This window comes from Rhinolophus sinicus, chromosome 16 (genome assembly GCF_057876585.1).
Source record: "Rhinolophus sinicus isolate RSI-liver-muscle chromosome 16, RSI-T2T, whole genome shotgun sequence".
Taxonomy (NCBI): Eukaryota; Metazoa; Chordata; class Mammalia; order Chiroptera; family Rhinolophidae; genus Rhinolophus; species Rhinolophus sinicus.
Genome location: NC_142516.1, coordinates 184,767,200 through 184,782,582, shown reverse-complemented (window position 1 = coordinate 184,782,582; position 15,383 = coordinate 184,767,200). Strand labels below are relative to the sequence as shown.

Below are 15,383 nucleotides of genomic sequence, written 5' to 3'. Positions count from 1 at the left end.
ATGTACATAGAATCCTAAATTCAGGCTCTTACCAATAATGGTCATTGATATTGTTAAGTCACTTAACCAAATCAAAAATACAAATGTGTTTTCAAGTAAGCAAATAGAAAAAAATATTCGGTACCCAACAAGACCAAACAAATTTGCCAAGAGAAAATGTAACATGTCATGGTCTTTTTTAAAGATCTATTTTTAGACATAAAACAAACTCTCTTTAATTAAAACCTTTGCTTATAAACACATTTCCTGAGTAAGTAAAGCCTAACAAATCCAATATGAGTGAAACACTGCACCCTGGAAACAGAAAGGAGCCCAGAGTCGTTTACAATAGTAGTTTCATATAACCTTTCATCACTCCCACCACAACAGCAAACATGTGACCTTAAACTAAGTGAAAGCTTTCTAAATTTAGATACTTCCAAATAATGCATCTGAAGTTATATGTAAAGGTTTAGTAAATTATTTATTATGTCTATCTTTAATAATGGGATATCATGTTTAACTTGTAATCAAAATGGAAAGAAAGCTGTTATACCATATATTACTGTACCAAGACTCAAAGTTTCCAGTCTATATTTAGTTCACATTAAAATGGAAGCAAAGACGCAAACCAAGCTAAAAATAAAATGTTCTACAAAGATGAAATTTTTAAATGGATTGAATTCTAGCTTTATTTGGTCCCTTAAATCCTGATGGTATTTAGCAGCACCTTAACTTCACAAGCTTTGCAAACCTCATTTTCCATCATCCAGAATGGGGTCAACAACCTGAGGCCCACAAGCCAAGCCTACTGGCCCTTCCCTCCTGGCACCTAAATTTGTACAGCCACAAGCTAAGAAGGTTTTTACATCTTTAAATGGCTTTTAAAAAAAGAATATTTCTTAACACATGAAAATTTTATGAATTCAAATTTTAGTGTCCTTAAATTAAGTTTTATTGGAATATCGCCACACTTACTTAAGTATTATCTACAGCTGCTTTTACACTCTAACAATAGAGATCAGTGATTTTGACACAGACTTTATGGCCCACAAAGTTGAAAATATTTACTATCTGGCCCTGCACAGAAAAAGTTAGCTAACTTCTGCCCTAGATGAATATCAATTATTCTTGTTATTCAAGATATCTTCCTGTTCATCACCTATCAAAACGTAAAAAGTTCCTACTTGCCTCTCACATCATATTGAGTTTCTGGACAAAAAAAAACCTGTCAATATTACTTTGTTCTCATCTCTTAACAATCTTCTGGCCATGTTTCCGTTTGTCGTCCTATTTGGATCATTGCCCAATCCAGTGTTCCCATCCAGAACTGGGGGTAAAAGTTTTAAATAATATTTTCTAATCTATGCAGTTTCTGTTTTAAATGCTGGCTGTGAGCCAACATGACCCCGTAATGGCCTGACACCTACGATCTGAAAAAGGCGGGGCAAGTCTTCCCTAATCTACTGTACCTACAGTTTATGGTAAAAGATAACGCTTTAATTGCACAAATTGCATCTCATAAAGCAGCGAAAACTACAAATCAATATTTCCATATACTGACTTATCATCATAAAGGTACAAGAGTTTATTTAACGCATCCTTCATGTTAAATTAAAACCAAGATACTAATTGAAGAATGTGGTGACTGTTCTTAATGAGCTTAATGAGATGTCTTAATCTAGAAACAATGTTACAAAGTTCTGAGTAGCTTTCCACTGTTTAGGTACATTTTACCTAAACTTAGAGAGTCATTCATGGACATCCAAAATTAACTGTAGGAAAACATATACATGTCAAAAAAGGGAGACGATTAATAAACTCAGTTAAAGGGAATTTTTGATACATGAAGCTTCAAGACCTTGGCAGAGATGATTCAAAGTCAGAAAAAGTCACCAAGATGGTTCCCATTTGTTTATAACCGTTTTTGGCTTATGACCAGTGAACATTCCTAGTCGATAAACCAGACCAACGTTCCTCCAGCCATTCCCTGCAAGATGAAAGGCTGCAGCATTCATGGGTGAACGGAAAACCAGCAAAGCCTCCTTCACACTCATGTTCAAAACCATGAGTTTGTATTAGTGTTGTTTCAGAATGTCTCATTCTCAGGAAATACCTATGAAACCCTTCACAACAGTAAATCTGAGTGTAAAAATCAACCTCCTCCTTCAGACAGGATTAAGGCTTCAGGAGTAATAGCCAAGGGGAAAGAGAGAGAAAGAGATGACAAGGTACAGCTCCCTTTGCCATCCCACTGCAGCACTATTTCCACTTGTGTATATAAGTGATTTCTTTTTCCTTCGGGGAAATAGAGGCAGCCATAAAATGATCCAGTGTTTAGCACCTGGGTGAGATTTCAGATGAGACTACCTGAAATTCCACTAAGGTGATACAGAGAAAGGAATAAATTGAAAAACACAGAAAGATAACAATAGTACAGAAGACCTGGGTGAGATTTCAGATGAGACTACCTGAAATTCCACTAAGGTGATACAGAGAAAGGAATAAATTGAAAAACACAGAAAGATAACAATAGTACAGAAGACTCCAAGGACAAAGAAACCAAGGGAAAATCGGAAAATGAAAAGAGTATATAATATGGGGATGCTAGGACAGCATTAGAACGCACATGAGGATTTTATTAACCACGCTAATTTTAAAAGCATGCCAGTCTTATTCTTTACTTAAAAAGTCATCACATCCACTGCAAAAAAAACAATGATTAGTGTTGTGCTACAATAATCCATATTTCCTTCCATAGAGAACTGGTTAATTAAATGATGACATACCACGTTAGGTTGAACCATATGAAACTTCCCTTTTCCACCATTTTTTCCAGTTAATTATTCAGATATAATTGATAAAGAAAATTATATATACTTAAAGTATACAACATGGTAATTTGATAGACATATACGTTGTCAAATGATTACCACAATTAAGTTAATTAACATATACATCATTTCACAGTTACCTTTTATTGTGTGTGAAAACGCTTAAGATCTATTAGTAAATTTCAAGTAGACAATGCAGTATTATTAACTATAGTCAATATGCTGTACCTTAGATCCCCAGAACTTATTTATCTTATAACTCAAAGTTTGTACTCTTTTACCAACACCTCCCCATTTCCCCCACCTCCCAGCCCCTGGCAACTACCATTCTACTTTCGACCGTTTCTGACATACTGACATAGCAACTGCACTTAGTTCAACCTAATATAATGGAATACTCTGCCATCGTTAAAAACAATAAGAGAGATATATATGTTCCATTAGGGAAATGATCTCCACATTACATTTCCAAACAAACAAGACACAACATGTGTACAGAATGCTCCCAGTACTATTTTTTGAAGAAATATATGTATGAGCATAAAAATTTTCTGGAAGCACACCAAGAAAATGTCAACAGAGACTAGAAGGTCTGGGATGAGAGGGAGATTCCTTTTCACTGGATACTCTCCCATATCCTCTCACACCATTTGAATGTCTTATTACATGCATGTAACACTTTTTCAATTAAGAAAAGTCCGGATACTTTTCAAATGCCACAATTAACTTTCTGTACTAACATTCAAATTATTTAAAACACTAACCAGTATTTACAATAAAGGACACTTGAAATAAGGTAATTACTTCAATAAAGGGCCTTCTGTCACGCCAAAGCTAAACTGGATACCAAACAGCTTTGTGATCCTAAGGGTCTTAAAGGAAACTAAAATAAGCACTATGTTTTAACAATCCTATTCATATATATATAACATTATATGTATGTAATATGTACAGTCATGTAACAAATATTTTTTATCTCTATATGTAACATACTCCGCTGTATGCCCTCTGTGTATCTATGCACAAATACTTTATGAAGAGCACATATCCACATCACATGTAGGCATGTGTATATGTGCGTATCCCAGGCTGCTATGCAACCAGGATCAAAGATGCCACCAGTGTATATGTGTGTATCCCAGGCTGCTACGCAACCAGGATCAAAGATGCCACCAGTAACCACAACCTGTCAGACCTGGTGGCCCCATGGTACATCTTCAGGATGTAGGAGCAAGAACTGCCACTGCCGTCTTGAAAACCACTAGGCCTTGTGCTAGTCCTGGGGCCTCTTCTCCAGGCTCTCTCATCTTACATACATATGGAGGGGATCAAGTGGGTACACGTCTTTCTTTAAAGATGGTTTCCCTTAACTCTTATCCCAATCACAAATGAAAAATGGGAACCAATATTAAATTTAGCAGTTCTCATTCTATGAATTCTATCACTGACCCTCACCCTCTTCCCAAAGAATCAGTATATGCCCCAAGGTGATTTAATTAATGAAACCTGTACTGTAGGTGAACAGTCTGGACTGGGGATGGGGCAGGCAAGGAGGCTGAGGCTCATTGGTCTCAGCCATTTTAGGCCCTGATCTCAGGTGGTCCCATATGAAAATGCTAATGAACTTATATGCACTTATACAAGCTAATGTAAAATGCAGAATTTCTGAAATTCAGTTCATCTTGGGAACACGTCATGTAATGGTCTCTAATCTAAAACCATGGCAAAATGTGCTCAATGTTTTCATTAGAAACTTAAATGGAAAACTAACACTAAATGTGCTTTTTTAATTTCCTCTGAGTCTCAATAAACATGCTTAGCCCCAACCATAGATAATACCAAATTTAAAGAGTATAATCTTATCTATTAGCTCACGTTCATGAATTCTACAAATTTTGGCATTACTCCTGACAAACTTATTGTTTGACTTTACTCAATTCAAATTAGAGCCACCTCTAAATGTTCTCTCAAATCACCTAAATTTACTAGTTAATCCTGGTATAAGTATGCATGGGGTTTTAACCATTTCATATGAATATACAAAATATACCATTTTTTAACACCTTTTTGCCCATTCTTAAGTTTTATGAACTTCTTTAAAATTTAAATTTCAATTGTTAAAGGCACTTGCTGGAACATCCCTATCTTGTTTTGCCTTAATCTTCTAGAAACACATTAAACCCCGTATCCTTAATTTATCACAAAGTCTATAAAATTCAAAAATGTCACTATTAAAAGCAGTTACAAGATGTGCCCCTGAAAAACAATGACTGAAGCAATAATCCTTGAATCCTTACTAACTGCAATCTTATTAACAGTTCTGTGTGCTTACACCTTTATGTCAGAAAATAAGGAGGCAGGCTAACACAAACATGAATCCAAAGGCATATAATTAAGGTTCTGTTTTTATACAGGGGGTCTACAAACTTAGAAAAACAAATTCTCATAAAGAACAGGTATAGAATAAATTCATTTTTGCAAATTAATTTTTAAAGAGAGCACACAAATCTAATGATTTTTAGTTCCCTTTTTCAAACTCCTCATTAAAGGTTCCCAGTGATAACCGACTTTCCGTGGGATGGTTTTTAAACTATGATGAAAATTAGAACATATAACTAATCTTTCAGTGGTAAGCATTTGCTACGTATTGTTCACCATCAAATGAAAACTCAAACTTTGAGCCTTAACAGGTCAGCAGTACCTGCTACATAAATGAGGGTAAAACAGCATGCTAATCTCCATAAAGTACAAAGACGTTCCTTTTCATTGTTAAAAATAACCCTGGGTGTGTAAGATCTGAACTGGGCGCTTAGCGAGAAACGAGGGGAAGCTCGGCCTGCCCTTTGCGCCGCTGGGTGAGGATAACCGTCAGCATCGTTTGGCGCTGGCGTGGCTTCTGCCTTCCCAACGGCAGCAGGAGGCAAAGGGACTATCTGGTGTCACCTGCCCACCCACCTCTCACTCTTAGTGGGTCAGGGGAGAGCCAGGCTGCTGCCCGCGAGAAGGGAAAGCGGCGGGGCAATGCAGCGCCGCTGGTCCCCCAGCCCTCCTCTCCCTGCGCAACGTACACACTCTACCCAACCCCTGCCCCGCAGGGAGGACAAACAACAAGCCACGCCTTCTAAGTGCCCTGAGTGGGAACTCGCAACAGCGCCTCGGCTTTTTCCCACGCTCCCGCCGAGCCGCTGGTTCGCTTCTCGTCCTGCTCTGCGGGCCGAGCTCCCCGGGAGCCGACCCCGGCGGCCTCCCGCTCGCGGTCGGGGATCCCTGCCCGCGGCCCCGCTCCCAGGCCCCGCCCCCCGGCCCGGCCCCGCCCCGCCCCGCTCTCCACGCTCCCGGGACCGTCGGGCGCGCTCCCTGCGCCCCAGGCAACCTCTCTCGGCTCCGGGTGCCGCGCCTCCCGCCTTCCACGCCCCACTCAGGCCCGCCTCACCTTGGTCCGGATCTGCCCCGACGTGGACACTTTGCGGATCAGTTTCTGGGGTCCTTCTTGCTCCGCTTCGCTGTCGGACGAATCCTCTCCGGTCCCCGCCGACGCAGCGGCGGGAGTGACCGCGGCGCCGGCCGCGGCGGCCGCTCCTCCCGCGGCCCCCGGTGGGTGGTGCTGGCCGCCGGCCCCAGCCATCCTCTCGGACTCCTGCGGGGACACAGCACCGCCCGGCGGGGGCGGCGGCGGCCGTCAGTGGGGGGGCTCAGCCCGAGCCGCGCCGGGAGCCCCGAGCCTAGCGGCCGCCGCCATCTTCCGCTCCTCCAACGGCCCCCGCGAGGCAGGGTCTCCGGGATCGGGCGCCCCCGGGCTCCTCCGCGCGGCTCGGGCCAGAGCGGCAGACGCGGTGGTCACAATGGACGTGGAGCCCGGCCCTCCTGGGACCCCTGCGCACCCACCTCGGGATGGTATAGGGGTCCTGACCCAGAATACGACCAGCGCGGATCGAGAAGATGGGGGTGACAGAGAACGGGATAACCTCCAACTTCCCCTAAAGCCTGGGGTCCACAGGATGGACGGGGGAGACGAGAAACCTCCGCGGCCACCCCTCGCAGGTCCGGCAGTGGCCATGCTCCCGCCTTCGGCTCACTGGCAGCAGGGCAAGAGGGCCCCTGGGGTAGACAGGGAGCCTAGGGTTTCCTCCCGACTCCCTGGGGTGCACCCCGCCACCTCTCGGACCCGGAATCGCTCCTGGGAGGCTTGGGCCTCTCCGCACAGATCCCCCAATAAAAGTGCCCTCTTCCCCCAAGACAGACGAGCGCTGCCCGGGTCTGTCTCAGGACCCCCCCAGCCTTTCCCCGACGACCCATACCTCTCCCGCCCCCGCCTGGGGTCCGGGTCCTTCCTGCGCTCCCAACCTTGGCGTTCAGTTTCTGGCCCACCCCCACCCCCATCCGGCGCACACGGAAGAGAAGAGCATTTTCCGGGAGGTTCCACTCGGCTCTGGGAACTTTTCGTTCAGAAAGAGCGATTCCTTTTGGCTAACAGGAAACTGGGAAGGGCGTGGAGAGAGCGCAGAAACAAGAGAGGACACGCAGCCCAAGACGACAGAATGCAAAATAAAGGTCTAAGCTGAAGCGCTAACCGAGACTGCCTGGAAGAAAACAATGCACTGGAGCCCTGTGAATATCAGTGCCCGAGCACGAAAACACTGGAAGTCCTGGGAGAGCCACTCCCTAACCCGGCCTAGAGCAGGAGGAAATGGGATCAACAGGCAGCAGCCACCGCTCACAAGTCGTCTGCAGCGAGCTTGTTAAGCGGACACGAGTATCTGCAGCCTCGCGGCGGGTCGTGCACGCACAGCGTCCAAGAACGCGTGCAGGTGTGGGAGGGCTTGAGGGAGAAGATACAAAAATGACAGATTCCTCTTCATCCAGAGAACTCCAAACTGATGTTAGCTCAATTTTTAAGTACTGCAAAAAAGGTCTCTGCCAGACGGTGGAGTCCCTTTACACTTTCTGGAAAGTAATCGCTGTAGGGTGTTCGTGCCTTTCAGGATCCATTCGTATTTTCTCAGTTGACATGACCTTTTAAGGGTCCTCCAAACTAAGAATCTGTTGGGTTGTTGTTGTTTTTCAGTTGCAATCTTACTGTCATTAATGATTGTCAGAACTAACAGTTCTAAAAGATCTGCAATCCAGTACTTTATATCCACGTTGTAGATTCAATTCACTAAAGTGTAAAATGTACTGGTTAGTTTGAATCTTCAAAGAGCATATTTGCTGCCATGTATTACCAATTGACAGACGCCATCTCTCCAGCCTCAGCTGTCTTCTACAGGAAGGGAAGGAGTTGGGCAAAATAAACTTAAAAGAGCCCTATAGCTCGGCAATATGTAACTCTATATCTACAAAGAACATACTGCTATGAGTGGAATTCTTTAAAATTCTATATCTACAAAAAACATATTGCTATGAGGGGAATTCTTTAAGAGAAAAAAAGAACTAATCAAAACAGTGGCCTTGATCCTAAACTAGCTGTTTGGTCCAATGGTTCTGCAATGTACACAAGAACACCTACCGTGTTTCCCCGAAAATAAGACCTAGCCAGACAATCAGCTCTAATGTGTCTTTTGGAGCAAACATTAATATAAGACCTGGTATTATATTATCAAGACCCGGTTTTATATAAGACCGGGTCTTATATTAATGTTTGCTCCAAAAGACGCATTAGAGCTGGCTGTCTCTCTAGGTCTTATTTTCGGGGAAACATGGTAGTAAAGGGCCTTTTGAAAGAATAAACCGAGTTCAGACCTCTTTTAATGTAAAGAAAGTGAGGCCCCAAATCACCAGCTGAGACCAAAGTCAAATCATGTGATTACCATTCTAATGCTCTATTCACTTTACCACACTAGGTATATAACAAAAGTTAGTCTTTCAATTATCATGTTTCTATTCACACTTCAGGTTTTTAAGTCTTTACATAGTAACATTTTCCAGAATCCAGGCAGAGTAATTAAGCTGAAAGGCATTGTTTAATGCCCATGCCTATTCATTCTGTGATCTTAAGAAGAGGACTGAATATATTTCTCACTCTGATTCAAACAGTGATTGCTTAAAGATACTTTAAAATAGTTTCAAGTGGAAGAGCTGGGCAATTAATAACTCAACGTAAAGGTCTTCATTACCTCATAAAAATTGAACCTTACAGTTATCCCTCCCTGCTCTTCAAAGATTCCTGTAACAACTTCTAATATTTCGTTGTGACTTTGAAAGCACAGTGAGTCTTAGCCTGCTCCACAATGTTCCTGGCACACACAATGCTCAGAGTGAAAATACTGTGTAGGCAAATGAAGGAATGTCACTTCCTACAAAAGGCAGCTCATGAAAATCCCTCTTCTTCAATCATCTCTACTGAGGAGAATGTTTCAAGTAATCTCTATGGTACCTGACCCACTAGCTTCTTTGCAGGTCTTACGTGTAAATTAGAAGTTTCCAGAATGAATATCCAATCTGTATATTGTATACCTGCGATGCAGTCCACTCCCCTTAAAAATATAACAGCAATGTCAAGAGCTCAATATTTTCAACCGTTTTAATATAGCTCAAAAATGGCAACTGAAACAAATTTCAAATATGTGGTATATTACATTATTTCTTTGATTTACAAGAGTTCCTTGACTTTTTCCTTACTTGATGTTTTCAGATTTTCAAATACTTTCTTAGATGTGTCCTACATATTTGTTTTATTATTGTTACTTTGAAATCTTTGGAACATAACATATCACAAACACACTATTAAAAATTTGGACATCAGCCATGTAGACACTGCATTCAGGATGAAATAAAAAGGGAAGCTACCACAAAATTAGATTTCTACTGACTAGTGCTTCCTGCCCCACTGGAAAAAATAGACTGAAGATGTACATGTCACAGCCAATTCTCATCCTCATACCAACTTTATGAATATTAGCATGTTACCTACAGGTATTTTGAATTCTATTATTATTGATCACTGTTCCTAACAAAAGAGGTTTAATATCCATTTGCAACTTTTAAATCCCACATGTTCAAAGGTTTCATATTAAATCTTATATCATAAACATGTAGAAGTCTACATTTGTATCCTGAAGAACCCAAGAAGGCACTTTAAAAACTCATGATCTAGGACTGACATCCCTAACCAACAAGAACCATGCAAAGAACGCTGCAGGTCTGAACAAGTACAGGCCTGCTTTCATTCAAACTTTAGAACTGCTTCCATCATAAGCTCTCTGTTGCATATTTAGAATTTAGTATTCAAAACTTTATTAAAATTGCCTTAGTTGTTACTTAAATGAGAAAGACGTTGAGATTAATCGTGACATCAACTGCACCTACGCCAAAAACCTTTCATCATCTAGACCTAATCCATAAATATACTTAAAATCTCTGTTATATCTTGGCCCTTTTTCCTTTGAAATGCTTCCCTCCTGATTTTCCATTGGTTCTGAATAGTCTCATCAGAGCCAACTAGATAAAAATCATTGGAACACAAAAACAAATTTTAGTAAGTATAATGTACCTTAGTATTACTCCACTAAGAACTACTTGGCAAATACTCCCACACTTTTTAAGTTTTGGCTAGAATTCTAACGACCCATTTTGCCCCCAGGCTATTATCTATGGGTAAGAGTTGTTTGGCTAAGTATCTTCGTACTCACCTATTCCCACCGCCAAAATATTTTTCATTGATTAGAAATTTAGGTAATGCCCCTATTTCCACTGATCTGATTACATTCTGAAGCTAACGTTAAAGAAAATACAGAAACCTGAGTGCTCACCTACTTTCAGGCCCAATGCCCTAGCTAGAGTAATTATTTAAATACCCCATTTAACTAAATAAGATCATTTCATCTTCAGTTATAAGAATGTCATGAGTCCAGCAGCTAGCTGCCTCTCAGCCCCACACATGGGTACATTTCAAGCAAAAAGTGCTGTTCCTTTTACTATTACTCAGCATCAATTCCAAGGTTATGTTTACTCTTCTGTCTGAATCATAACATCTTGTTTTAGATCAAAAGAGAAGGAGTGAATCCTTATATGTATGCTGTTGTATGTGACGTTGTATGTGAGGCTCGCCTATTCGATATTGGATATTCCTCTGCATAAATGTAAACAAGTATACTTTTATAGTTAAGTGTTAAAGTTACCTATATTTGAATCCAAACAGCAGACTTTAAATAACTGCAAAACTGAGTCCTAGTCAAAGCAGATGTTCTCAATTCAAGGTCTTTCAGCGTCCACAGATCCAGCTTCAGGAAATCTGTTGATTCCCTTGAAATTTTATTAAAATTTTTAGATGCTGGTTTCATAGGTACATGTTTTGGAGAAAGAGAGTCCATAGTTTTGATGAGATTCTTAAAGGGATCACTGATCCAAGAAAAATTCAAGAATACCTGATTTTAATGAATATTGTACACCTTCAAAACATATTTAGATTAACCTGGTATTTCCTTCTTTTGCTCCAAATGTCTAAAATGAACATTTAAGTACTCATTTTTCCCCCTATTATATCCTTCCATTTTCCTTGTGCATGTAACTTTTCAGTGATTTGGATAACTTATCTTTTCTTAATAGCTTAAATGAGAATTACCTTTATTAGTTCGTAGACTTTGTGGTCATATATGTATGGCCACAGAGTTTCAAATAAAATCACTATCACAAGTATCATTTTATGCCACATACCTGAGATCTCTGAGGATGCCTTCTGGCCTATCTGAATGTAAACCACTAACATACAGGAAGCAAGGCATTCTGTTTAGTCAAGAATGCAGGCTGCGTGAGGATATGAGGATCTGCTCTTAATGGCTGCATCTGACAGTCCTGGGACATAGTAGGTACTGGATAAAATATCTTTTGAGTAAATAAAAAGGCCTTCGGTATGTGAAGAAAATAAATCTAACTTTTAAGGCGAGTTCTGCAGTCTGGATAAAGTCTCACAGCTAATTTATACATTTCTATTAGCTATAGTTTAAAAGCTGATAAATAAGCATTTTCACTTTTGTCTCTGACATGTACAGCAAAAAAAAAAGGAAAGTTTCTCTCTATATTTCTAGCCACAAAGTAGTTCTGGGATTAGCACCCTAAAGTAAAATACATATAACTGAGTATTTTCCATTGTGATTGGGGTTGGTTTGAAGTCTTCGGGTCCAAAGGGACTGCATATAGGAAAGTTTAAAAGTAAAAAAGTAACAAAAACAGGTCACTGAAGTTAGTTCTCAATGATCTTTGATTTAAAATTCAAAACCAAATTGATGTTTAATTTCAAGAATAATTTAATCCCGTGACAAACACAACAGAATAGGAGCAGATGGGCAACCTTACAACACGTTCAAATTTACAAAAAGGAAAGACAGCTGCAGATACAGAAGGATCAGTGTAAGGACAGCTCTCAAAGGTCGGGAGACGGAGCAGAGAAACGTACTCTGGGCAAAGGAGCTGAGAGTGTACATACTAGAAAAGAAAAAGGAGAACCACGCCTGGCACCTGACCTACGAGCTCTCAGCAGGCAGGGGGCCAGCCTGAGCAGACACACGGAGATCCTGGGCAAAGAGCATCTGAACACGCTGAACAGAACACTGGTGAGCCCGGAAATTTCGGATGAGGCTTCTCCGATAGGTTCAAGAATTTCAACCAAGACAGAGTAGCACACATCGAGGCAGGGCGTGGAGAGCCAAAATTCGATGGCAGGGAAAAGACAGCCCACACAGGCTTACAGAGCTCTGAGTGAGACTGGGATTCCGGAATAGAGTCCCTGGAGGGTGGTGAGGTGGTTCTGACTGTCCGAGTTTGGAGAAGGAAGGAAGTTGAAGGAGTTTGAGGGAACACATCCAAAGCACCCCCCACCCGCTCCGCGTCTCCTCCCCCATCACACACACAATACACACGCACATGCTACTCTCGGTCCCGAAAATTACCCAACCTGCGCGTTACTGGTGCAGCGAAATCGAGATTAGCTTCCCGTGCATCCCTGACAAAACCCTTGAACCCTAGAAAAGCCCGGGGCTTTGGCGGCGAACAGGAGTCGGAGGCGTGGTTCCAGGCTGCCGGCGGCGCTCAGCCTCCCCGAGCGCCGGTCCTCGGGAACCTGCGCGCTCAGGTGACGGCTTGGGCGCGGTCTCCGGAGGGAACACCCGGTCTCCTCCCAGCCGCACACGCTGACCCCGCAGCCTGGGTTTCTCCTCTCCCCCGCCCTACCTCCTACGCTCTCAAATCAAGTGAAAAGTTGAGAAGTCTATGAAGCGCGGAAACGGTCCTCCGAGGGCCGTCATCAGCGGCCCCTGGGGAAGAACCTCGGCTGGCGGGACAAAGGCGCTCCGGGAGGCGCGCGAGGAGGAGCCGGGGCGGCGGAGGAAGCGCTGCCCCGGCTGGGAAGCAGCTGGGGACCTCATCCCGGGCCATTTCCTGAACGGAACCCGGCCGGGGCGGGGGGAGCAGAGGAGAAGTGGGAGGGGGTGGGCGCGGGCGCTGTACCCACCGGTTCCTCCCAGGCCGGGCTGCGGGCGCCGGGCGCGGGGCGCACGTGCTGCGGCTCCATCGCGCCCGCCCGCGCCAGCCGGCCGCCCGAGCGCGCGGACCCGGGACCCCGCTGGGGCCGCTGGATGCGCTTCCCTCGCTGAGGTCCTCTAGCCGCTGTCGCTGCCGCCCCGGCTCCCGAGCGGGGCCGGCCACCGGCCCTCCCGCGGTCTCCGGCTTCCGCAGCGCTGCGCTCTCCCGCCCCCGCTCCGGGCCCTTCCTCCACCTTCTCCTCCTCCTCCTCCTCCGTCCAGCTCCGCGCGGTCCGCTCCCCGCGGCTGCCGCCGCCGCCGCCTCCCACGGCCGCAGAACCCGCCCCTTGCTCCTTCCTCCGCCCCCGGCTCCCTCCCCTTTCCCTCCCTCTTCCCGCCCCTCCCCTTGCCGCCCCCTCCTCCCGGCGGGCGGCCTGGGACGCACGTGACCCTCCTGTCAGGCCTTATAAGGCGCGGAACCGAAAGCGGCCGCCGGGTGGTCAAGGGCACCGGGCGGCCAGGAGCGGCCTTCGCCCGGGTCGGGCGCCGCGCCACCGCTGGGCGCGGCGGGTCAGCGGAGAAAGGTTGGGCTTGGCCGGCGGACGCGCTGGGAATAGGAGCGGCGGTGGTCTGGAGTCCGGAGAGACGTCTCCCAGCGCCCGTCTCCCTTTCGACCTCTCCCGGTGCCGGCAGCCTGCGCCCGCATCCCTCCAAAAGCCCGCTGCCTGCGCTGCAGGCACCTCCCCTCCTCTAGGCGTCGAGGCTGAAACGACCTCACACTGGACAGTGACCGGCTTCAACCCAGCAGGGCAGTAACCACCCCAGAGCCGCTCGTGAACCAGCTGCGACAGGGATCGTTTATTCTCCGTGATGTTAAAAAGCCTGCAGATCGGTTGGCATCTGCAAAAAGGGTTAAACTTGAGAAAGTGCTTCTTTTATTCATTTTTCATCATTAACGGTTTCCTGGAAAGAAACCCCGCTAAGGAGTCGGTCTGCCTTCCAACTCCAGGACTTCATTCAGATTAGGGAAAGGGGCTGGCCCGCCGTGTATGCTCAATACACTGCAAGTCACCTTCTGCCGCCCTCTGACTACGTTACAGATAGCTTTCCTGATCGTCTTTCTGGCATCTAAGTCGGTTTCCATCTAATTCCAATCCAAGATGGGCTTTCACAGCTTCTTCCCTCTCCTGGATTTCCAGGTCCCTTCAGTTTTATTAGCATCTTCCCATGGCCCTTAATCATGCCAAACACAAATCACACATTTAAAAAACAAACTGAAAAATGACAAACGCTTGCTTGATGCAGTCTGCCTCCGGTCCTCACCTCACAGCCAAGCTCTTTGGGAGATAAATGCCTGTTGATCTCACATCCATTTCTTAAGCTGCCCCTCATTCCTCTCTGCAAAACTTCTGTGGCAACGACTCCTGTTCCCAGAGAGGACCCTGACAAAGGTCATCTGTGGCGTCAGAAATCTAAACCGTTGGGTTTGGGTTCACCCACTCACCCACCCCCATTCTCTTTTTAACCCATCTGGCAACATTTGCCATTGGGGACCAGAATTTTCTCCTTGAAACTATCCCTTCCATTGGCCCCTGTGACACTTCAGTCTCCAAGTTCTCCAACCGTGTCCTCCTCGGCTCCTTTGCCACTTCTTCCATGTTGGAGTGCCCACTCTGCCCTCGGTCTGTTTCTAATGCCGCCTGGTCTGCCCAGATCCACACCCAACTTCAACTACCAACCGTGTGCTAACTCATACATTTCCATCCCTATCCCAGCTCTCCAGCTCTGGAAAGGCGATTTCTTACCAGAAATTTCTACTCAGACGTCCCACGGACCTTAAGCTTGACTGAAACAGAAGTTAACTTTCCTGCCAGCTGGCTTGTCTCTCTAGTCTCGTTCTCTTAGTAAATGTCTCCACAATCCACCCAGCCAAGGAGAAATCTGAACACTGTCCCAGGCTCCTCCTTCTCTCTCCCATTGACCCCTCCCTCGCCCGAGGTTCCTGTCTATCACCTTCCCTCCATTTCACTGCTCTTGCCCCTGAAACACTGTATTATTTTCCTTATTAATCTCACGGCCTCTAAACTAATGGTACCTCTAACCCTGTCATCCCTCA

The 15,383-nt window shown here is 44.8% G+C and overlaps 1 protein-coding gene across 6 annotated transcripts in view; it reads right to left on the bottom strand.

Moving 5' to 3' along the window:
• The window catches only part of DGKH (diacylglycerol kinase eta), a 165,872-nt gene extending 150,783 nt beyond the window's left edge, over positions 1-15,089 (bottom strand). Inside the window, exons 1-2 of one of the 6 annotated variants that reach the window (XM_074329334.2) lie at positions 15,073-15,089; positions 6,247-6,450 (exon numbers count right to left, since the gene is read on the bottom strand). In XM_074329334.2, coding sequence (XP_074185435.2) covers positions 6,247-6,438 — 192 coding nt within the window. In that variant the 5' untranslated portion in view covers positions 6,439-6,450; positions 15,073-15,089. Of the gene's footprint in view, positions 1-6,246; positions 6,451-7,111; positions 8,560-12,977; positions 13,237-13,257; positions 13,495-15,072 lie in introns of those variants that run through there. The other 5 variants (XM_074329332.2, XM_074329336.2, XM_019749798.3 and 2 more) reach the window with 5 other exon arrangements.
• Between the last annotated feature and the right edge of the window lie 294 nt (positions 15,090-15,383).